Raw genomic sequence first — 24,435 nt, forward strand, 5'->3', positions numbered from 1 at the left:
AAGTTTGTGATTTTTCTAAGTGTGGATTTCTTGAGTTAATACCAAAGTCAGGTGAAAATATGTGAATAGCCTCATTGGAAATATATTTACTTTTATTTCCGACTATGTATGGTCAATGTAATATTCCTAAAGACACAATGAAACAAATATCAATATCTAAAAATGGCTGCAGTCTTGGCAAAACATGTCAATAGACAGTTGCATATTTGGTGATTCAGCATTAGTGCAACTAAATACTCACTTTTATGCATCTTACAATTGCAGTAGTGAATTATTAAAAGCGACAAAGATAAAGATTGATTTTGCACTTCTGCCATAAATGCATCTTTTACTGTCATGTTACATAGGTAGGGGCACTGTAGACTTAAAAAAATGTATGTGTCAGAAAAGAAAATGCTTCTCTGGTGAATTCAGTTAAAGAAATTGCTTTTCATAAAGAAACTTTAATGACACAACAAACACAATGTGGCTATTCAAATAACATTTCAACACATTTTAAAGCAGGGTTCCAGTTTGGAATCTTTAATGTTGTGCATTTCTCCACCCAGCAGTAAATACTATGCAGTTGCTCACAGCAAAATAATTTCTGTATGCAAATGACGTGGCAAAATTACTTCCAACTTTTTGAGGATTTCAACTTTGTTAAGAAGCAAAAAGAAGCAAGTTGTAAAATATCTTGGTGTGATACTTTAACACACACACTGAATATGTAAACACAGGCTTGATTCCAATATAATTTTCCATGAACATTTTCAGCATATGGTTGAGCTTCTTTTGGACAGACATACGTTTTAAGACACAATATTTTGAGTAGGTCTCGTGTATGAATTCCTTTTCTCTCAAATAGACATTTCTTACTAAATGAAATATTGATTTTGAGTTTACTGACTAATTACACATTTTAATACAACAACTGATCCTTCAGCTATACACTTCTTTCACAATATATTGTCAAACTATTCATGTATTTTTTGTGGCAAATTGGTAGAAATGTTACCGTTGAGTTGTGTCAAACTGCACATATGCACAGTAAATTAATTAGGTAAGACAGAAAACGTGGGTTCAAATCTTTGTCTTTGTTGAACGGTCTTTAGTTGAACACAATTTTGGAAAAGTGTATTTCTTTAATAATCATTTATGTCTAAATCACATGGTAATCAAATCATAGTAGCCTTAAAAATGATTACAAATGCTTACCTGAAATGTGACACATTCTAAACATACTTCCAAAGAGAACAAGAAACTGACAAGTCCGGCCTTTTGCAGTTGAAAACTAAAAGCTACCCTAGTCCACAGCTAATGTGCAGAAAGAGACATTTCTGTTTGTACCAGTCCATTTATGTATTTTCTCCTCTCCTCTGTTCCACTTTGCATTGTGAATGACTAGTAAAGCATACATAATGCGAGAAAGTGATAAGTGGACTCAACATTGAGTGGGTTTGATAGAATTTGAGGGGTCATATTTCTTGGTGTCCCAGTCTGTCTTGGTCTGCTTGGGTGGGGATATGGGTGCCAAGGAGCTATCTCTACAGTCCGTTTGGGAAGAGGCGAGGCTGAACATCTGAGGGTCAGTCTCTCCTCTTTGGGTAGCTTCGTTTTGAACAGAGTGACAAAACAGTGGGCCTGAAGCATGTGCACTGTGACTAAAATCACCTATGCTTTTGAATTCTACTGCTACCATACTGGGACTACCAGCATTTATATTTCCAACTCCCCCTGCTGCTTCACCTCCACTTGCTGCTCCCATCTGAATCTCTGCCACTACGCTGAGGCCTTTTTCTGAACTCTCCACTCCATCAACCTCAACCAACTCTACTCCAGACCCTTCTGCAGTATCCAGCAGGAATTCACCAAGCTGCTGGGGAGCCGAGGTGGAAAATGCCTCAGTGAGGATGGCGGCAGTCTCTGCCATCCAGTTCAGGTCAGATGTAGCTTCACCTCTCATTGCGAGGTCACTGGGCTGAGATCCCTGCATGGGACCTTGACCCTGGGTAGCAGCTTGGGGTTCTCTTGGTGTGCTGTTCTCATCAATTGCTTCCCCTACCTGAGCTGGAGCTATGGCAGCAGGAATAGAGCCTTGGGTTGCACTGGTTGAAGTTGTATTATTGTTGAAATTGTCCTGCAGGGCTGTCTGGTTGCCCTGGCCCGCCTGCTGGTTCTGAAGCAGCATCTCCTGGATGCGGATCTGCTGCAGGATGGCAGGTAGCTCGTAGTGGTGAAAGAAATAGATCATTGAGTGCTGTGGATAGATGACGGAATAGAAGGCAGGTCATGGTTAATAAATGGTTTTTGATATGGTTATGGATTTACAGACTTAAGCCCAGTTCCCTAACCATGTGTGATTGTAAATGTTAAAAGACAGTTATTACTAGTTATTTGTAGAACTTAAGAAAAAAATAGTGTGAATGTCAACAACAGCATACGAATATTTATAATTGAATCCTAGAGATTTGAAGAACTAAAACGGCAACTAAATTGGCACCACAAAAAAGCAGTTCACTGAGACACTGTCCAAGTCAGATCTGGGTGGTATTGCATTTCCGAAAGCATTGGTATTGCATTTAACAGGGCACAACCACAAAAGGGAACATTAGCCGATCGCTGATTTAGCTGGAGCTGACTGAGTGCAGGGATAAAGGGCTTGATAATCTACACTTGTCTGCTCTGCAGTAGCCAGTTTTGCACATGGTTGCACACATACCAAGTTTATTCCCATTATTTTTGATTTAACAGTTTTGTAATGAACGTTGTGAATGAATCACGTCATGAATGTTCATGACATGACAAAAGTTGGGTAAGAATTTTATTATTGGCATTATAGTGGCATGTTAAGGCGTCAGAATCAGGATATGATTAATTCATTTGTTATTCAATTGAGAATCCAAAACCCCCCAAAACTAATGGGAAAACGTGCCACTGATTGAACTTGATTTGGAAATGTTGTTTTTGAAACCCTGAAGTTATTGACTTGACGTGTGTGGCAGCCATCGACTTGTATATAAAGTTGGACAACACGTCTCAACTTCCTTCCATTGTACAAAAATGAAGCCAAAATATTTTTTCACGTAATAATTATGGGGTATTGTGTGATTTTTTTTATTTATTTTTTATGTAATAAATTTTGGAATACGACTGTAACATAACAAGAGGAAAAAGATAAGTGCTGTTATACTTTCCAGATACACTGTACACACACAAACGCATCCACTAAAGTAGCTGGCTAATTTAGACTGACTTGAACTTTTCCAGTTGTTGAACACCAGAGGATAACATCTTCGAATTCCCAGAACTTCAGGGACACTCAACAAAAATCAGTGTTTGAAGCGTTTCACATTTTGCAACAATTTATTTAGAAATATTTTAGTATAGACTATAACACAAGGAACTACATTTGTTGATGTAACTACAGATAATTTGTTTTTTACTAGGATCCGCTATTCCACTAAAATGAATGAGTAAATGTGGTATGGTCAGAAAGGTAGCTACCTAGGTTTGTTTTGCTTTTGAAGTAACTACAAGGCTAGCTAAACTACCGTATTTCTTCAAATAAACGCTGCACAATGATCATTTTTGGTGCAGCGTTTATTCGAGGGTGGCGTTTAATTAGTAAGAGAGATTTAGAGAATTGCAGCTGAAGTGCGGCCATAGACAAAGAATACACAAGGAGGTCAAACACAAAGCATAGTATAAAATTAAAGCCATGCATGTGTCTAAATTGTGTGGAAATCTGAAGCAGACGAAACATTCTTACACTTCAGCTTTCAAACAAAAAGCTGTGCAGAAAGCACTCACCACCAGCAAAGATCTGTAGCACGCAAACTTGGGGTTGATGAAAGGCGAATTCACCAGTGGTTAAGTCAGCTACCTCACTATATTGTAGGATACATGTAATTGTCGCAATTACATTATTAGGGTTTCTCAGGTAGGAGAAAACCTATTGTTTTTGTTAGTATTCTTATTCTTCTTATAATTTTTCTTCTTCGCTAAATGGCCCAATAGCTCAAAAAGTCCTGGACCCGATTTTTTCCAATTTGGCCCAATGATACAACAGGTCCCTCACTACTCCCACACGGCTAGTGGCCCATGTGCGCCCATAGGTTGCGCTATAAAACACGCCCACAGTCTACGTGATTTCCCCAACGCCCCATTACTCCAAAATGCCTGAAAATTGGTATACATGCCTTATTTCTCACGGGGAACAAAAAAGCCTCAAGGACCCATATTGTCAGACTTATGAATTTTCTTGTACTGTCCAAATTTGGTACAACCTTCAGAACCCTTCTCCTCATGAACCATAGATCCAATCAACTTGAAATTTGTTCCAGATGTGTAGAATACATGTTTTTATAAAGGGTCAAATTGAATAAGAAATGCAATACAAAATGGCTGAAAGGGTTATATTTATGTAAATGTCCACATTGCCTCAATATCTTTGTGTCAATAAATCTAATATAATTTTGACTGATTGTATTTCAAACCTAATAGGGTTCAAGACGACATCAATCTCTAGTACCATAAACAATTGCACTTTGGTATGTCAATATATGATTGAATTCAATTGAATTGCTCCACAGTGCGCGCGCTCCAAATTCTCACAGACTCATCCTGCCCCTTGTCACTAGGGTGACCACCTGTCCCGCTTTGGGTTGTGTTGCACAGCATTTTCACCCCTTGTTCCGCATGTTGCATATTGAAAATGCTGTGCTATACAGCGCAAAGAGGAACAGGTGGTCAACCTACTGACATGTGCGAGCTTGGCGAGACGCACACACTTCCTTTCTGGAAATGGTGTGCTGACCAAGCCCCACCTTCACCCTCATTTAGCTTCTTAGCAGCTCGCCGTTACGAATATAAGTTATCTTTTGGCGGCCATTGTTGTTTTCAGTTGGAATCACCTGAAAGCCGTGTTGGAGGCAGCCACGTTCGATAAGTCCTATTTTACACATTTTAAGATAGAATCAATGATTGGGTTCGTGAAAGTACACTACGCTTGAATGATGGTGAAGGTTTGAGCACTTTGAGACCTTTAAATCGTGAGTTTGAAGTGACGGAAAACCAAACTCGAAAAGTAACTAGTTTTTCCCTCTGTGTAATTAGTGAATCATAGCATCTCGGCAAATTCATCAGAAAAGTAGAGGAGGGCAGCTTTTAGCAGAACAAGCGATTCCCCACAGACTTGTCGGCTCAGATTTTGATTTGGCTCGTGAAAGTCTTTGTAATAAGCCTATGCACCAGGGAGACCGCATAGGCTTAGGCGGCAGCCATGTTTTGGTCGCGTCATGTTTATAAGTTCACCATTTTACAGTTCGGTCGACACCAAAAATTATTTTTGTGATTTGTGGAAAACTTGCAAGTGGAGTGAGACTGCGTCCCGGGGGTACATTGTTTTGACTTTGATTCAGTGACAGACTCGGCTCGCTCACTCACTGGCAGTGTGTAAACAATATTGTAATTCACTAAATTCTAGTCCTAAAACGTCAGGGAGGGCTGCTTTTTGTAGACAAGAGTCTACTGAAGATAGCCAGTATATAGGATCTTTCAAAACAAGCCCATTTCATTTGTCATTTTCCTGAGAAAGCGACCTACGTTAGCCAGGCTAGTTTCACTCGGTCAGCCTATTTAAAGGTCTCTGACAGTCAGAATCACTGTTTACAGGCAAATGTCGAGCTGGTCTTTGGTCAGATGTGTATATTGACCAGTTTAGAGCTAAATAGCCTGGAATCGAGCCAAATGTTTGGAGTGACTGCATGGCCGGGTCTCCATCAGTTCAACACATTTGGATTCAAGTTCAAGTGATGCCACTGCATTTCACAGTCAAAACTGTAGTTTTTGTGTAGATGTAAAAAGCTTTTTTTTTTTTACAACTGACATGGATCATTTCTTCACTTTTACAGGTCTGGAGGGTCATGCAAAGGCCTGCTCAACAGAGTTCAACAGAGGATGCTGAGATAAAAACTGATCCCTTGCTGGACTACCCCCCTCTAGCTGGATGGAATCAGAATCAGGGCAGCTTCTCTTCAGCCCTGACCCCAGGACAGCTTCATCCAGCTGGCCTGCCCTGACTGACTGCCTGCAGGCCCTTCTTGCCCCTGCCTGCAGGCCCTGTTTGCCCCTGCCTGCAGGCCCTGCTTGCCCCTCCAGAGACAGACAGTCACCCCACAGACACAGTAGCTCTGCAGACTGCTTTTTTGAGGACATTGATGAAAAAGGACAAACCAGCATTTTTTACTTTGATGAAAGTCTAAATGTTTAATCCTTTCCATGTCACAGCATGCCAAGCTGCTGACTTTTAGTGTCTTAAGTAATGAAACCAGTTCAAGTTATAGACTTTTGACTTGAATCCAATGATTAGTCATCTGAATAAAAACCACGACCATTCAAATATGGGAACTTTTGTTCCCATGGTTCCCGCCTTAATATCTTTGCTGTCCAATCACCGATTTTATTTCTGAAAACTGCCAGATACTCATGACAACTTAAGCTCAAAGTACATATCATTGGTTAAGGGGTTACTGGGAGGGGAAAAAAACCGTATCGTCAGCAACGGCAGCCATTGTTTTCCGAGGCGGAGCCAGAGCGGAGACCATGGGAGATTGCCTACAGTGTTAGATTTACAGCTTCGAATTGAAATCGGAGACGATATTATGAGTAAAGACAAGTTTCTTAATATGTGTTGTCAATATTGTCGATTAAAAGTCTAAACTTTTTCCTTACGAAGAATTTGTTTGTGGGAGTGAAGCGAGTCTTTTCAGGAAAGAATGACGTGTCCGGCTTGGCCGTTTGTGACAGGCAGCTATGACGGTAGTAGCACTGTTTAGCTTCGATTTGAGCAGATTTCTAAAAAAATTGGAAAACCAACATTAACTAGCTAGATTATGTACACTGTAAGCTAAATGTACATGCCTTGTTTCGCCAATTCGGTCGATAGTGGAAGAAACTCAAACGTTTTTTAGTTATCGAGAGGAGTATCCAGCCATAGCGCTAGCTACTTTTGGGGGAGGAGAATTCCGGTTTCCCCTATGTCTCCACTAGTCACTAGAATGGTCATAACTTTTAATCAAAATATGATATTTCTAATCTGTTTTCTGTTCTACATTGCCCACAGATTTGTGGATATTCCACCTGCTCAAAGTTTTTCTCCATCTTGTAATTAAAGTGGTTAAAAATTAAGTTGTCTGATGAGGGATGGTGGACGGAAACGTTTTTTGTAAAAAATGGCTTCCTGAAACCACCTTGATAAAATATGATTTGCCTTAAGTAATCATATATTCATTTACATCATAAAAATCCCCTAGTTCTCATCTTCAATGTGGTATAAACAGTTAAGGTGTATGATTTAATATGAAAATTCATAAAATATGAAAATTAATGACTTATCATATTTCAACAGCATATGGAATGTTCAGAAATTTGTCTCAGGCAGTAAAGGGTTAAGAGAAGTACTGCTTCTTGGATGATTTGTGCTCCACATCAGTACATTTCACACATTTGCCTTTGTTTCCATGGGCTTCATGGAATTGCTAGTTTCTGCTCCACCATTGTGTAATAAAAAATATAATTTAGGACAGCAATTACATTTTTGTGTTATCCTTTCACATTACACACATTTAGTCAATGTTCTTAAACTCAATTGATGTCATTTTACCAGACATCCGTGTTTGGAAAGATTACTGTATATTTCCACTTCTGATTTGTATTTCCATCGTAAATTTGGTCTTTAATTTCGATGGGAAGTGGTATTAAAAGGTCATAAAAAGTCTTAAATGTTACTTGTTTACACCTGTAGACACCCTGTGAAGCCCCCACCCCCCACTCCAGAGACAGTTGATGACAGAGAGGTGCAGACATTAAGTTAAACATAGTTATGCCTTAAGTGTAGAGTAAAAAATTGAGACTAAATGTGGATGTAAATGGATGTTGACACTCAGTTCTCTGAGTTGGTGCATGTCAGTTTAGGCAAAGGTTGTCTTTTAAACCTTTAGGTTTCAAAAATAATTCAGATTTGATTGGAATTCTTTCTTTTATACATTTATAGTTGGATTTGACATTTAACAGCCATTTAATTCATTAAGCAAGTTGTTTAACTCAAACAACCATAACACAGTACATATGGTATACAAAGCTGCAGTCAGATTTGGAGAAATTGTTAGCTTGGATGTTATCTTGCCATATACATGGGGTCTATGATGATGATGCGCACGTAGCTTCAAGGCAGAAAGACGCGTTCCATTTCAGGAGACTCTGAGACCTTAGCGCGTCACTAGAATCTCGGCATACGCAGTCGGCACAGCTAGATCATCAACGTCAGCGCTCTTGGGTACCCAGCATGCAGTGTGGCATGTCAAAAAACGCCAAACCTTGTGGAAAATAGTTTGGTTACAACAGCTATGCAAGGGTTTTCAGTTGTTGCGTTCGTTCAGATAGATGTTTTTTAATATTGTTTGTTAGTTAAAATAATCTTGTTGGTCACTCTGAGAGTGCATGTTGTGTGGTTAATGGAAAGTGAGAGTCGGCAATTGTACATCAATGTCCACAAGGAGTTGATTATGGGCTGTTCCATAATGAGGTTAATGCCAATGAGGTTATTCTTGATCGTAAGTTGACTGTGGTTCTGGAAAGCGGTCTTCAAGCCATCTTTGAGAAATTCTGGAAACAGTGTTGTGAGCAATGTGTTTTGACTGTGAGAGGCAATTTTTGGTCATCACCTAAACCTCATGCATCCGCTACAGCATTTCTGCTTTGGCATGACTTGAGCTGGGAGGGAGGTAAACGGCATGGATTGGGATAGTGTGTGGGCAGGTTTATATTTATATAGGGTGAAATGGAATGAGAAATGTAATACAAAATGTCTGAAAGGGGTGTAATTATGTAAATGTCCACATTGCCTCAATATCTTTGTGTCAATAAATCAAATATAATTTTGACTGATGGTATTCAAACCTTATTGGGTTCAAGATGACATCACTCTGGAGTACCATCAACAATTTCACGTTGGCATGTCAAAATATGATTGAATTTGAGTAGTTTAAACTTTGGCTGAATCTAACAACTCTTACCACAGAAGAAACAGCGTACTTTTTTATACAGTAACTGAACATGACAATATTCAACACTGAGAATAGCTCAAAGGACTGGGACTGGGACAGTGACCTGTAAAGTATAAGGTTGCAGGTTTGAATCCAGCTGCAGTCTTTTAGCCTGTCTTAAATTTGAATATCTGTTTCGTTAAACAGGATGACATCATTATGAAATACCATGCGCAATTTCATGCAATTCCACTTTGAAATGTGAACCGCTTCTTAACCTTTGTCCCAAAGCTGACCAAAGCTAATTCTCTGCCCTTTCTTCTCATTCAATAGTTGGTGTGTAGCAGAGAGGATAGTCTGCCTTGTAACCTTATGCTCAGTTCAAATCCCCATTCAGACTATTGTAGTTGGCCCAACATGAAGTAGTTTTGCTCTCTTGTTGTCCAACTCTTGACCTTCTACAATGTACATTTTTAAAATATTTTGCCATTTTGCGGAGGAACCCGCATCGCTGCTTGCAGCTATATTTATAATGTATAATTTGTTTTCAACCAATGTCATAATTTTGGATTGTTATAATATTTATATATAATATTGCATTCAGTGTTATTAAGTGACTTTGGTAAGAGTACAGTGCCTTTTTTTTGAAGGCCTTTTGGAACACTCGTGAGTGAGAGAGTAGCAAGCAAAGCACGGACCATTTAATGCTCTGATAAGAGTTTAAGGTTGTAATCGGATGTTAGCGACCTAAGGAAACCTTTATTCCCTTGTGTACAGCATGCAGCCAATGAGGTATGTTGTTTTGTGTCTGTATTTTACTTTGGTGATACGTTATTTACATGCTGTGCATGTTATTGTACGTTCATATTAGGCTAATGTGGCCTTTATTTTCCCGTTATACTGTGGGTTTAGTTTTCACGGTGGATTTGGAGAAGAAGCTTCAAACTTGTAGCAAGAAAGCCACTTGTGTCTGCCATTGCTTCGAGGGAATTATACCATTGTGATTTACTTGTGTAATAAATACTGTGTTTTAATTTAACCAATTAAATAACCGTTTTCAGATTTTTTTGGTGAGGCGTTTAATCGAGGGCGGCGTTTATTACACAATGTTCATTTTTGGTGCAGTGTTTATTCGACGGCGGCGTTTATTTTAAGAAATACGGTAATATGGGATTGCAATTCAGAACAAAGAAGAGACCACTTCCGTTTTAAAAACCCTACTGCTAGCGGTACTTTTTGCTTAAACCGACAAGATGTTGATTTCACAGGATAGCATATCAAGCTAGCTACACATGAGAAATTATCATCATTGTCTGTGCCTGTGGCATTTTCTCTTAGGCTAATCATTTACTGTGCTGTAGCATTTATAACCAGCCAACTATCTCCCGGAAGCTAACTGCTGGTAGCTAGGTAACAAAAACTGAGAAACAACTACAGAACAAACAGGGCGACATGCCATATTTCCTGCGATAACACCACCCTGGTCTGTCTTTTCTGTCAGCTGGAGCTAGCTATGCAGGTAGCAAAATGGTTTAAAACGTAATGTTCACTGCGTCGGTCTACACTGAACAAGATTTGCACTATAAAGGCCAATGTTGTATGACATTGTGGCATTTGTGACTGCGACTAGCTAGTTAGCTAGTGTTAGCAGCTTTTTTCACCACAAATATTTAAGATTTTGTGGTGAAAAAATCTGCTGAATATAAGTGGGACACTCATTGAAGCTGTTGTCATTTCACTTGATCCTAATATGTGCATGTGTTATTTGGCTATTTTATTCAGTTATATACTTTATATTTGTTGATTTAGATTGAGGGATCAACGAGATGGACAACAACTGGTTAATTCGACCACACCCCCAGCTCAGGATGTTTGGTGGATTTGTGACTTATGCTTATTCTACAGGCGTCATTTGCCATCACTTTTAAACCTTTTGGTTTTATCCTATTTTATTGACTATTAATAAATTGCTTAAGGTCATCCTGCGTGTTTCCCCTTTTTTAACAGTGGAAACCACCTAATACACTTTTTTTTTGTTGCATTCATCCCTTAAGGATTTTGTAAATAGAATATCTAAATTAAGTCCCAAAATAACTAAATCTGTACAAACGTAAGGAGTCTGAATGTTTTTTAAAGGCATAGACTAATTGAACTTCCACATCACCTGTATGAAGAGCCAGGAAGTAACCAGTGCCAGGCTGCTGTACTGCCCATTGAAACGGTAGTGGTAGGCGTAGAACGCAAAGTGATACAGATAGAAGAACCTTGAAAAGAAACAACAGAGACTGTCTTATCTGAAATTGCCTCAAACATAAGGACAAAGGAGTGAGTAAAAAGTATGAATAGCATGACAAATTGCAGCTGAGTTTGGCTTATGCTTGTGTGATCCCATTTCTCAATTGTATTGGTGTAGTGTGTGGATTTGTTTTTGGCACCAAACAAGCCCCTTACATGACCAGTGTTGGTGTGTACAGATGTGTTTGGGTTTTACCTCAGCCAGTGACGTTTGCTGGTGTTGGTGTGGCAGCAGATAGCATCATACTGGTCAGCCAACCACACAATTAGGATGATATAGAAGGCTGTCGTTGTGTCATTAAAAAATTCAGACATGATGGCTTCCATGCCTGTGGAAAGGAGGGGGGAAACTATGTAAGTGTCTGAACTTGGTCCCTTCCCCCATATTTATAAAGAAATGCAGAAAATTCAATTTGTCACAAACAATACACGTGTTCTACTATGTAGAACTGTATGCACATGACTTATACGCACTACAAAAAATGCAATGCCAGATTGCACAGAGGTGTTCTACTTTAATTCCAAACTGCTGGACGGTTAAAGGAAGGAAAGACAAATTAACAAGCCAAATTAGTCATTTAACATTTCAGTCATGTGCATAAGAGGATATAAATGCATCAATAAAGGCAAACAATATCTTAATTTGCTGTGCACTTATTAATAGAATACAATATAATTTGTATTTCTAGTTATGGTACAAACCACTTGAAGGATCTTACCCACAAGGGCCAGAATGACAGTGAGCAGAGGAGCTGCAGGGAAGGCAATAGTCATATTCATTTCCAACATCTGCAGTAAGTCCACTGAGGGGGTAAAAAAAAACCAAAACGAAAATACATTATCATACAATTTGGATGGATGTCAAGCTGTACACCTTAATTGTATGACTTTAACATTGACTGCGAACCCGAGTTTACCTTGTCTGAGTTGAATAACGACAGTTCGGTGGGTAAAATGGACATACAGTAAATGTCAAAGTCCATTGACACCTCTTTCCTATCTAAATCTCACAATTTGAAACTGCTGCTGTAAAACCAGCGGTTTCAAAAATCATTTTAAAAAATCCACATTTTTTGGCTCTGGTCTGTACCTTTGTCACGCCCCGAAATTTGCTGTTCTTCAACGGAATTACAATGAAGAAAGTTTTTCAAGGATATTGAAAATTGACTACGGTCGTAAATGCAGTGTTCCAGGCTGTACAGGGAATACTGACACTTTTCAGAGTCTTCCCAAGGAACCAAACACTCACAGTCCGGCTGTGATTTTTGTCTATGAGAAGATCCCTGTGCAGTTTGACCCTCAATTACGCATTTGCTTTAACAATTTCACCGAGGACAGTTTTGAAAACCTGGGACAATGTAAAGCAGGATTCGCTATGAAGCTATTGCTGAAAAGAGGTACGTTCCGACCTTATATTCATCACAATCGCAAGCTGTAGTATGATTTCATCGGTAACAGTTAATAGCATTGCTAATGTATCCTGTATCTAGCACATGCCTTTCTCCAGTTCTTTCAAATAGATAATCTAGACAGGTGTTAGAAATAGGCTCGTTGGTGTACATGCCTTATTTCTCATGGGGAACTAAAAAGTCTCAAGCACCCATAAGGTCCGCCATGATAGATTTGGCTGTACTGTCCAAATTTGGTAGAAACTTCAAAAGTCTTCTCCTCATGAATCATAGATCCAATCAACAGATGTGTAGAATACATGTTTTTGTAAATGGTCAAATTGAATAAGAAATGCAATACAAAATGGCTGAAAGGGGTGCATTTTTGTAAATGTCTACATTGCCTCAATATCTTTGTGTCAATAAATCAAATATAATTTTCAAACCTAATAGGGTATAAGATGACTTCACTATTACGTACCATAAACAATTTCACCTTGGTATGTCAATATATGATTGAATTCAATTGAATTGCTCCACAGCGTGCGTGCTCCAAATTATCACAGACTCATCCTGCCCCTTGATACTAGGGTGACCACCTGTCTCGCTTTGCGTTGTGTCGCACAGCATTCTCACCCCTTGTCCGTCGCATATTGAAAATGCTGTGCAATACAGAGCAAAGCGGGACAGGTGGTCATTCTACTTGACACGCGAGCTCGGCGAGACGCACACACATCCTTTCTGGAAATGGTCTGCTGACCAAGCCCCACCCCCCACTTCCAATTGCAGCTCGCCGTTCAGAATATATATAATTTTTTGGCGGCAATTGTTGTTTTCAACCGGAATCGCCTGATAGCCGTGTTGGAGGCAACCACGTTTGGTAAGTCCTATTTTTACACATTTAAATCTAGAATCAATGATTGGGTTTGTGAAAGTACACTACTCTTGAATTATGGTGAAGGTTTGAGCACTTTGAGCTTTTAGATCGTGAGTTTGAAGTGACGGAAAACCAAACTCGAAAAGTAGCTAGCTTTTTCCCTCTGTGTTTATAATTAGTGAATCATTTAGCATCTCGGCTAATTCTTAGAGGAGGGCAGGTTTTAGGAGAACAAGCGATTCCCCACAGACCTGTTCGCTCAGAATTGAAAGTCTTTGTAATTGGTGTGCGTTCGGACGCAAGGGAGACCGCATAGGCTTAGGCGGCAGCCATGCTTTGTAAGTAAGTAAGTAAGTAAGACTTTATTTATATAGCACATTTCATACAGGAATTGCAGCTCAAGGTGCATTACATAAAATCAACAAAAACAATAATACAAGTGATAAAAGTAATAGATCTAAAACATATAACAACCCAGACGAGCCGCAATCTATCTGCGGTCTCTCGAATCCGTCTTGGATCCGAGCTGCCACTTGCAGTTTCCGCACATAAAACAACCCAGACGAGCCGCAATCTATCTGCGGTCTCTCGAATCCGTCTTGGATCCGAGCTGCCTCGTGCAGTTTCCAAACATAAAACAACCCAGACAAGCAGCACTCTATCTGCGGTCTCTCAAATCCGTCTTAGATTCAAGCTGCCACTTGCAGTTTCCACACACATAACAACCCAGACAAGCCGCACTCTATCTGCGGTGTCTCGAATCCGTCTTGGATCCGAGCTGCCTCGTGCAGTTTCCAAACATATAACAAAACACATGCACTCTTGCACAGTCTTTGTGGTTTCTCAATAAAAATAAAAATACTAAAATAAAAAACTAAAACAAAGTAAAATAATAATAATAATAATAATAAAAACTACAGAATAACAAAATACAATAACTCAACAAAATGGATAAAATGTAACGCATAAGCAGTAGTGCAAGTCAAACACAAGGGAATACAAAGCAAATCTATAAAAACAATAATATAACTACTACCAGTTGTAAGGCCCTTCTGAGATAAAAATGTGTTAAATGCTTTGGTAATAAGGTAGATTTTAAGCTGTCTTTTAAAAATGTCTAGCGTATTTGCTTCTCTGATATTTATGGGTAATTTGTTCCATAGTTTTGGGGCGTAATTAGCAAAGGCAGCATCACCAATCTTCTTATGGCTGCTTCCGTCAAACTCTACTAGGCCTGCATTTGATGATCGCAGTGTTCTAGCTGGTGTGTAGTTTATAAGAGAGTTAGCAATGTAGCTAGGTCCTTGTCCGTGTAGAGCTTTGTATGTGAGGAATAGGACCGTAAATTCAATTCTGAAGGTAACAGGGAGCCAGTGTAAAGTAGCTAGGACAATGTGTTCTCTCCTTTTAGTTTTGGTTAATAATCTAGCTGCAGAACTTTGAATGAGCTGTAGTCTTTCAGTGTTTTTTAGGGAAGACCAGCAAAAAGTGCGTTACAGTAGTCCAGCCGGCTGAATATAAAAGCATGAATTAACTTTTCTGCATCATTTTGGTTTATGAATGGTCGTATCTTTGCTATATTCCTCAGGTGAAAGAAAGCTGTTTTGGTCACTTTATTAATGTGGGAGTTGAAATTCAAATCTGAGTCCAGGATTACACAGAGACTTGTCACCTCTGGTTTAAGCCAGGGGGTTAAACTTCCTAGATTCTTAGTAAGCATCTCTCTTTTGGATTTGGGGCCACATAGTAGGACTTCAGTTTTGTCTTCATTTAATTTAAGAAAGTTCTCATTCATCCATTTGTTTATTGCCAACAGGCAGCTGGTAATGGAATTGATGGCCGTTGCATCGTTGGGTTCAGTGGATATATATAGTTGTGTGTTGTCCGCATAGCTATGGAAATTCATATTATGTTCTCCTACTATGTCACCGAGTGGTAACATATAAAGAGAAAAAAGTAATGGACCTAGGCAGCTTCCTTGAGCATCCCCGTAGCAGTTCTCATGTTTCTTAGACCTTTGGTCTCCTAAACTAACATAAAACTTCCTTCCTGTGATATATGATTTCATCCAGTTCAATACACTATCCGTGAACCCAATAAGCTTTTCCAGTCTATTGATTAGGATGTTGTGATCAATGGTATCAAATGCTGTACTGAGATCTAAAAGGATAAGGATAGAGACTTATTTTCATCAGAGTTTAGTCTGAGGTTGCTAATTATTTTGGTGAGAGCAGTTTCAGTACTGTGATATTTCCTGAAACCTGACTGCGAGACTTACAGAATGTTATTTTCTTCAAGAAAATTATTTAGTTGGACTGAAACCATCTTTTCCAGTACTTTACTAATAAATGGAAGGTTTGATATCGGTCTGTAATTTGCAAGTAGACTGTTATCCAATTTGGGTTTCTTTAATAGGGGCTTTACAACAGCTGTTTTGAAGGCATCTGGGAAGACGCCAGTTCTAAGGGATGTGTTTATAATCTCTAGCACCGGACCTGAGACACTATCAAACACTTGCTTAAAGAATGTTGTGGGTATAGGATCAATATCTGAGGTTGTGGAGTTAGATTCACTGACAATTTTTGAAAGTTCACTAAATGTGATACAGGTAAATGTGCTCATGGTTATGTTGCAGAATCTACTGATGTCAGTTTCAACCCCACTATTACTAGTACTAGCTCTGATCAAAGTTATTTTGTTCTTGAAGAACAAAGCAAGCTCTTCACATTTAACTGCTGAGGATGGCGGGGGGGCAGGGACAGTGTTTAGCAGCTGGTCAATGTTTTTCTGTAATCATGTTGGAAAAATATTCTCTCCTCATGCTTTGGTCGCGTTATGTTCATAAATTCACCATTTTACAGTTTGGTCTAAACCAAAAAAGACGAGCAGGGTAGCCTTAAAGAGATGTGGGAATTGTGCTTTTAGCCAGATGGTTTTATTGTGATTTGTGCAAAAACTTGCAAGTGGAGTGAGACTGCGTACCGGGGATACTGTACATTGTTTTGACGTGTTTTGAGTCAGACTCGGCTCGCCCACTGGCAGTGTGTAAACAATTTTGTATTTCACTCAATTCTACTCCAAAAACATCAGGGAGGACTGTTTTTTATAGACAAGAGCCTGGTAAAGATAGCCAGTATCTCAGATGTTTCAAGGCAAGCCTGTTTAATTCGCCATTCGCCCTGAGAAAACGACCTACGTTAGCTAGGCTAGTTTTGCCAATTTCAAGCTATTTAAAGGTCTCTGACAGTCAGAATCACTGTTTACAGGCAAAGTAAGTTGGTCTTTTGTCAGATGTGTATATATTGAACAGTTTAGTGCTTAATACTTGTGCCAGAACTTGGAATCGAACCTGTGTTTTGAGTGACTTTACAAGGGTCTCCATCAGGTCAACACAAGTGGATTCACGTTTGAACTAGTGCTACTGCATTTCACATTCAAAAATGTTGTGGATCAAGTGTAGATGGAAAAAGCTAAATTTTTTACTACTGACATTAACCCTTTCTTCACTTTGACAGGTCTGGAGGGTCATTCAGAGGCCTGCTCAACAGAGTGCAACAGAGCATGCTGAAAGCAACAACAGAGGATGCTGAGAGCAACACAGACCCCTCGCTGGACTACCCCTCTCTAGTTGGACAGCGTCTCTTCAGCCCTGACCCCAAGACAGCTTCATCCAGCTGGCCTGCCCCTGCCTGCCAGCCCTCCAGAGACATACAGTCACCCCACAGACTACTGTGTCTACTGGCTATGCAGGCTGCTTTTTTGCGGACATTGATGAAAAAGGACAAACCAAAATGTTTTACTTTCTTGATGAAAGTCTAAATGTTTAATCCTTTCCATGTCCCAGCAGGCCAAGCTGCTGACTTTGAGTGTCTGAAGTGCATATCAGTACATCTCACACGTTTGCCTTTGTTTCCATGGGATCCATGGAATTGCTAGTTTCTGTTCCACCATTTCCACCATAGTGTAATAATAAATATAATGTAGGACAGCGATTAGATTTGTGTTATCCTTTCGCATTACACACACTTAGTCAATGTTCTTAAACTCAACCCATTATTGTCACTTTAACATACTGTTCATATTGAATAGACATCAGTGTTCACCTGGAAATATTACTGTATATTTCCACCTTGTATTTCCATCACAAGTTTGGTCCTTAATTTCATTTGGAAGTGGCATTAAAAGGTCTTTAAAAGTCTTAAATGTAACTTGTTTATACCTGTAGACACCCTGTGAAGCCCCCACCCCTCACACCAGAGACAGTTGGTGACAGAGAGGTGCAGACATTAGGTGTGTTGGACTTCATGCAGCACCGGCGGCGCCGACAGCCGGCTGCCTTGACTGAGAATGACATTGCTTGCTTCAAGTCAGCCGGGCTGCAGGCGGCTGCAGGCAACTGCAGGCAATGCCGGCGCTGCATGAAGTCAAACTCACCAAAAATTGAGATAAAATGTGTAAATGGATGTTGAAACTCAGTTCTCTGAGTTGGTGTCAGTTTAATTCAGATTTGATTGGAACTCTCTCTTTTATACATTTATAGTTGGATTTGACATTTAACAGACATTTAATTAATTTAGCAAGTTGTTTAACTCAAACAACCATAACACAGTACATATGGTATATACAAAGCTGCAGTCAGATTTGGCAAAATTGTTAGCTTGGATGTTATCTTTACATATAGATGGGGTCTTGATGATGATGAGGCGCACGCAGCTTTGAGGCAGGAAGACGTGTTCCATTTCACTTTAACTGTACCCTACACTTTTAATGTTCCCGCCATCCCCCCCTTTCTGAATAAAGTTAGATTATTCTGATTTGTTAATTTCTGTTGCTATAAAAAACAGTTCAGCCAAGCTAACTAACATTGTTTTTAGCTAGCTTGCATTACCATTCAATCGCTAACAAATCATTACAGGGCTCGACAATAACGATGGCCCGATGGCCCTGGGCCAGTAAAAAATAACGTTGGGACAGTTAAACTAGCAACTCACTGGCCCGATCGGGCCACTGCAAATTATTGATTGAAAAAAAATGTGCATTGTAAAAGTTAACATCCTTCATATGTTTTGCTATCTGCTAAATGCATAAATAACTTTGCAGCTCGTGGGGCACACAGTTGGCAAATCAAGAGTTGAGGAGTGACGAGTGGTTGTCAAATTGTAATTCTCTAATCTCGATACATTTTTTAACAACTGGTGCAAGACTGGCGCAAGACAATAGAGGGTTTTCACCGACGTCACGTTCTGGGCGGTAACCCGGATACGCAGCCATATTGGAGGCACTCGGTGTAAACAACTGAACGGAGCACAACCAAAGAACGTATATTCTATAATCTTTGGTAGAACTGTAGCCATGTCTAAACGACCGAAATGGTTATCAAAACGTGTCCAAGATCCAAAGGCATATAGGGAAGGACTTGGACCACAAGAAAAGGGTCGATATTTTGAGAAATTTGGATTTATTGGTGGTGCAGATCCCTACCAGCTAACCTAGCTCCCTCTACTTGGATTTGTGACGACCCGGTGATTCTGCCTTCAGTTGGATATCCCGATATTGTTAACTACCTTTCTTGCCGAACCCATACACATGCAGTAGTTTGATATGAATTACATTATGTCAATGTCAGCTTTACAGTAAAATAAGCACAGTAAAAACAATAAAAGCAGTAATTGTTTTTACTATTTACTTTTAAAAATATTATCATTACAAGAGAACATTTTTAATGAGCCACTGAAATAAACATTTCACAATACCTGACAAGAAATGTGCCGAACAAATACGGATGTCGTCCAGATTTTTCCCTCGTAGATCTTGGTTGAGCTTTGCCAACCACAAGCGCCTCCTTTACTCAGATAATCTCTGGCATTCCTCTCCCTGGTTTTTAATTACTTTTGGAAGTCGATACTATACCAAATGTTTTTCTCGATCTGTCCTATTGATATAACCTGAAACACGGCAATAATTCAACATTTTCCTTGACGACGTTCGGGATATACTTCAGTGCCAGTGCTTGTTGTGATGCGGAGTGCCTCCAAGATGGCGACTTCCGGTCCGATGACGCGTCGTGAAAACCCTCTATAAAGTGAAGATGGCAGTAAAGTAGAGCTACGAGCTCAAATGGAAGCAACTTTTTTATGGAACGAAGATGCACTGTGTCGTTTGTCGTATGTTCCCGTCTAAAGCAGACAAAAGTGGATATTTGTACATTTTACAGAGGCACCGACAATTTTTGAAAACAATACCTGACCAGCCATGCTAGCAGTAGCAGACAGCACCTGGTTTGCGTGACACCTAAGCGGATGGTTGACAACCCATCTTCCAGGCCGTTGACTATGCTGGTCAGGAATTTCAATGCAGATGCCCATCGTGTTATTGCACAACTTATAACAAAGGCATATCAGGTAATTAGGACGGGCCAGCCGTTCGCCTCGTTCCGCCAGGCTATTGAACTGCAGCGGAAGAATGGTGTCGACTTGGGTACTTAGTATCATACTGATAAAATGCTACGGAACCTTTTATATATTAGCATTGAGGGACCAGAGGTTTCAGTTGTGCAGAGAGATGGCTGTCAGCAGGCAAGAAGGCACGTCACGTTTGAGTTTAAAAGTCAATTGTTTTGCTGACTATTACCTTTTTATTATCACTAGAAATGTGATTTCATTTTTGTTCTTTTTATATCCAGGATGTGTTTAATAAATTATTAAACATGTTAACAGAATAACACAATTTATAAGTCTTTTGTTTTGTTGTAACAATGATAAATTACAACTTTGAGGGGGGGGCCAGTAAAAATAGTCTCAGGGGCAGCAAGTTTCAAACCCACTAGCCCGGTAAAATGTTAATGTTGAGCCCTGCATTAGTAAAAATAGCTTGCTAATCGGGCAGAACTTGTTAATGCAGGAGACTCCGATAACTTAGCACGTTACTAGCATCTCGTTATTTCACGCAGTCGGAGCCCAGCTAGATAATCAGCGTCAGCGCTCTTGGGTACCCAGCATGGAGTGCAGCATGTCAAAAAACGTTATATGTTTGTAATGTTATTGTTTGTTATATGATCTTGTTGGTCACCCTGAGTGTGCATGTTATGTAGTTTATTGGGAAGAGAGAGTCGGCTATTTTACTATCAAATGCCATACTCGCATGCAGTTGAACGTGGGCTGTGCCCTAGCCCAGTTGCCAACGAGACTGTTTTGCTTGTGTATTGACTGAGGTCCTGGAAAGAGATCTACTCAGGGAGAGTCAATATAGCTGTTTTCAAGCCACCTTTGAGAAATTCTGCAAGCAGTGTTGCGGTTAATATGTTTTGATTGTGGGAGGCAATTTTTGGAAGACATCTAAACCGCATGCGGCTGCTACAGTTTTTCTGCTTTGGCATGACTTGCGCTGGGAGAGAGGGAAACCGTATGGATGGGGATAGTGTGCTTCAGCGTGACTTGCGCTGGGAGACAAGGAAACCGCATGGATGGGGATGGTGTGCGGGCAGATCAGGGTCTTTATATAGGGTGAAATGGAATGAGAAATGCAAAACACAATGTCTCAAAGGGGTGTATTTATGTAAATGTACACTTTGCCTCAATATCTTTGTGTCAATTAATCATATATAATTTTGACTGTTTTTCAAATCTTATTTGCTTCAAGGGGACATTATTCTGATGTACCATGCACAATTTCATGCAATTTTACCATGAAATGTCAACCGTTTCTTGACCTTTGTCCCAAAGCTGACCAAAGCTAATACTCTGCCCTTTCTATTTATAAAATCTCAACAGTTGGTGTGTAGCAGAGAGGATAAAGAGACTGACTTGTAACCTTATGCTCATGAGTTCAAATCCCCATTCATCCTATTGTTGTTGGTGAAGTAGTGAAGTAGTTTTGCTCTCTTGTTGTCCAACTCTCGATCTTCTAAAATGTACATTTTTACAATATTTTCCCATCTTGCGGGACGTTAGCATTGCTAATAGGCTAACTGTTTGCGACAAAATCATACTTACAGCTTGCGTTTGTGATGAGCATATGGTTGGAATAGCACCTCTTTTCAGCAACAGCGGCTTAGCAAATCCTTCTTTAAATTGTCCAAGGTTATTATTCAAAACTGTCTTTGGTAAAATGGTTTGAGCAAATGAATAAATGTGTTGAACTTCACAGGGATCTTTACAACCATAGTCCATTTTCAATATGCTAGAAACACGTTCTTCTTTGTAATTCTGTGGAAGTACATAGAGCAGCGCGCAGGAAATTTTGGGGCGTGACCAAGGTACACACCAGAGTCTCTGGCAGAGCCAAAAAAGGTGAAGGCATTGAACTGACGTCAGTTTGGTGGCTTTTTCGAAACCTACCGTTTTACAGATACATTTTTTATTGTGATATTTGCATAGGAAAGAGGTGTCAATGGTCTTTGTGGTTCACTATGTCCATTTTAACCACTGAAACTGTTGTTATTCAACTGTGACAAGGTAAATTCGATTCTGCAATCAATGACCCTTGTAAGAAGGTTAAATCTTAATAATTTTGAACTCTGTTGTAAATGTTGTTAAGGTATATTTAGGAAAACTACAGAAATCTGAAAAATTAGACACACTACACTGCTATATGGACAAAAGACTGGTGGTGAGTTATATTTAGATATCTGTAATGTTTTTATTTTGTATACGGTATTTTTGTATTTGACTTTATATTTTTTGAATTTTGTACTAACTTCTAAAATCTGCTCACCTATGAAAACGAAAATCTGGTGGTGGGAGTAACGGAGAAGCATAGAGACTGACAGGGTCTGTAGGTATGGAAAAAAACGATGGCACAAACTCATTTTCCCTCAATTACACCACAAAAACCAAGGGATGTAAGGTCCCTTGATCTAAAATTAAAGGTTGCCTTTGGGATGATTATATTACAGCTAATTTTCTACAGAAAAGGTGCATTGAACCACTTACAAATATGACCATAATGACAAAAGCTGCCAGGTAAGAGGTGCGAGCCATCCACATGCTTACAAATCTGTAGTGTTCACCAGATACCACATTCCTAAGGAAACCTGTTGACAAAGTGCAAAAACTGCATGAAAATATATTCAAATAGGACAAAATTGAGTAGATTAGAAGGAAGTGTACCAACACACAATACACATAAACATACCTTTATTTTCCTCATTCTCAGCCAGAGCCTTGACACTGGACATGAGGATATCATCGTAGCCGAGGAACTCATCCAAGAGAAAGCGGCTGAAACTATCCCCAAAGCACTGATCTTTCAGAGGATCTAAAAGCAAAAAGAATCAGTTGTTACCTAAGATAAGAGGTAAACCTATTATAATAATATAGCTGCAAGCAGCAATGAGGTGTCCAGGCCGGTTAAGCAGGTAAAATGAACGAAAAACATTTTAGACATCCTCAGAACAGGGTTCTGAGTAAATGCAGATTTTAATCCATAAAAGATTTGCTGAGATACGACCCAACTTCCTGTTTGCCGGCTTTGCCGCAGATTTTGATTGGCTGTACCAATCAAACCGTTTAGAAAATGTTAAATAATTTTGATAGTTTGTGTGAGGATTAGGGATGAGATAAGATTTTAACAATTCCGATTCCTTATCAATTTCTGCTTATCAATTTGATTCCTTATTGATTCTCTTATCGATTCTTAGTGGGCAAGGGGGGGGAAAAGCACAAACGGGTTTATTGTTGGAATACTGCTTCAGCATTCCATGTATTGTACTTTGAATCTATATTCAACTTCTTCTATTTCTTCCGTGACACCCTTCAGCACCTTCAAATCGTTAGTTATTAAAACCGTTCAACTATCAAACAATTCAGCAGTTTCAGGCTTTGACTGCTATGACTTTTCAGCTTTCTGCCTCTTATGTTTGAATTAATATAAATCAATATTCATAATATTTGTACATGGTTTTCCAATGGAGTTCTTTTTCAAATCCTCTCAATCTTCTTAAACTTCTTCAACTTTCAAATCCTTCTTCTTCCTCAATATTTTAGCTACAGCCACCATTTAAACTAAAAAATGTTGACAAAACTCTAAACCATTTTATTCAGATTTTTGATATCTATTCAACTTCGTTCAATATCACTGATTATGTTCCATGAGTTTTTCAAATAGTTTCTGAGATTTACATTGGTGTTTATGTGGAGAGCCTAGAGTGCTGACTAAAAGGCTTAGAGCTTCGAAATCAGTTTTAAAAAGTATTTCTACTAATTTGCCAGCATTGCAACAATTTTCACTCTTCATGCTTCATTTTTGGATCAATAGATAGCTAATTATGTGTTGGTCGTAGACAGTTGTCTGTGGAATCCAACAGACTTACACATTTCAGAGCTTCACGAAAGCAATTCAGAGCCCCACGAAAGCAAGACAAAGTCCAACTCTTGCCCCATAGAGACCAATGCAAATCTGGTGACAAATTCGTCAGAGAAAGCAGAAGGAACACGTTTTAGAAACTTCTGGTAGAGTAGTATTTCTGTTTCTATAATTTCAGCTACTAAAACAAATATATTACTTCTTGTACTACCACAGTTTAACAGTTCAGCTTTCAGCTTCTCCCGCATTGTATTTTTGCTCTTAGCATTTTTAGCTGATGCACTTCAGCTTCCACACTGCCTCTTTTGTGTGACTCACACATTTTTAAAGTTCATTTCAGCTTGTGGGTATCTTTTCATTTCTGTATTTTCAGCAATTTTTAAAAATTAATTTCAGCGTTCAGCATTCCAATGCATTTTCAGCAGGAAATGCACTTTCTAGTTTACATTAATTTTCTTTTATACAATTTTCTATAATGCTGCACACCATATACAGTATGTATATATACACATTTACATTTTTCCGTTGCTCTTCTTCTACACTTCTA

At 39.2% G+C, this 24,435-nt stretch overlaps 1 protein-coding gene across 4 annotated transcripts in view; it reads right to left on the minus strand.

Moving 5' to 3' along the window:
• Nucleotides 1–493: 493 nt before the first annotated feature.
• Nucleotides 494–24,435, minus strand: part of tmem259 (transmembrane protein 259) — a 101,564-nt gene continuing 77,622 nt past the window's right edge. For all 4 annotated transcript variants that reach the window (XM_084675718.1, XM_084675720.1, XM_084675719.1 and 1 more), the window contains 7 exons: nucleotides 22,719–22,841; nucleotides 22,517–22,617; nucleotides 22,299–22,356; nucleotides 12,041–12,124; nucleotides 11,518–11,650; nucleotides 11,191–11,290; nucleotides 494–2,239 (listed from right to left, as the gene is read on the minus strand). In XM_084675718.1, coding sequence (XP_084531844.1) covers nucleotides 1,424–2,239; nucleotides 11,191–11,290; nucleotides 11,518–11,650; nucleotides 12,041–12,124; nucleotides 22,299–22,356; nucleotides 22,517–22,617; nucleotides 22,719–22,841 — 1,415 coding nt within the window. In that variant the 3' untranslated portion in view covers nucleotides 494–1,423. The remainder of the gene's footprint in view (nucleotides 2,240–11,190; nucleotides 11,291–11,517; nucleotides 11,651–12,040; nucleotides 12,125–22,298; nucleotides 22,357–22,516; nucleotides 22,618–22,718; nucleotides 22,842–24,435) is intronic.

Source organism: Hypomesus nipponensis, chromosome 16, assembly GCF_054491055.1.
Source record: "Hypomesus nipponensis isolate SF chromosome 16, ASM5449105v1, whole genome shotgun sequence".
In the NCBI taxonomy this organism is placed as follows: domain Eukaryota; kingdom Metazoa; phylum Chordata; class Actinopteri; order Osmeriformes; family Osmeridae; genus Hypomesus; species Hypomesus nipponensis.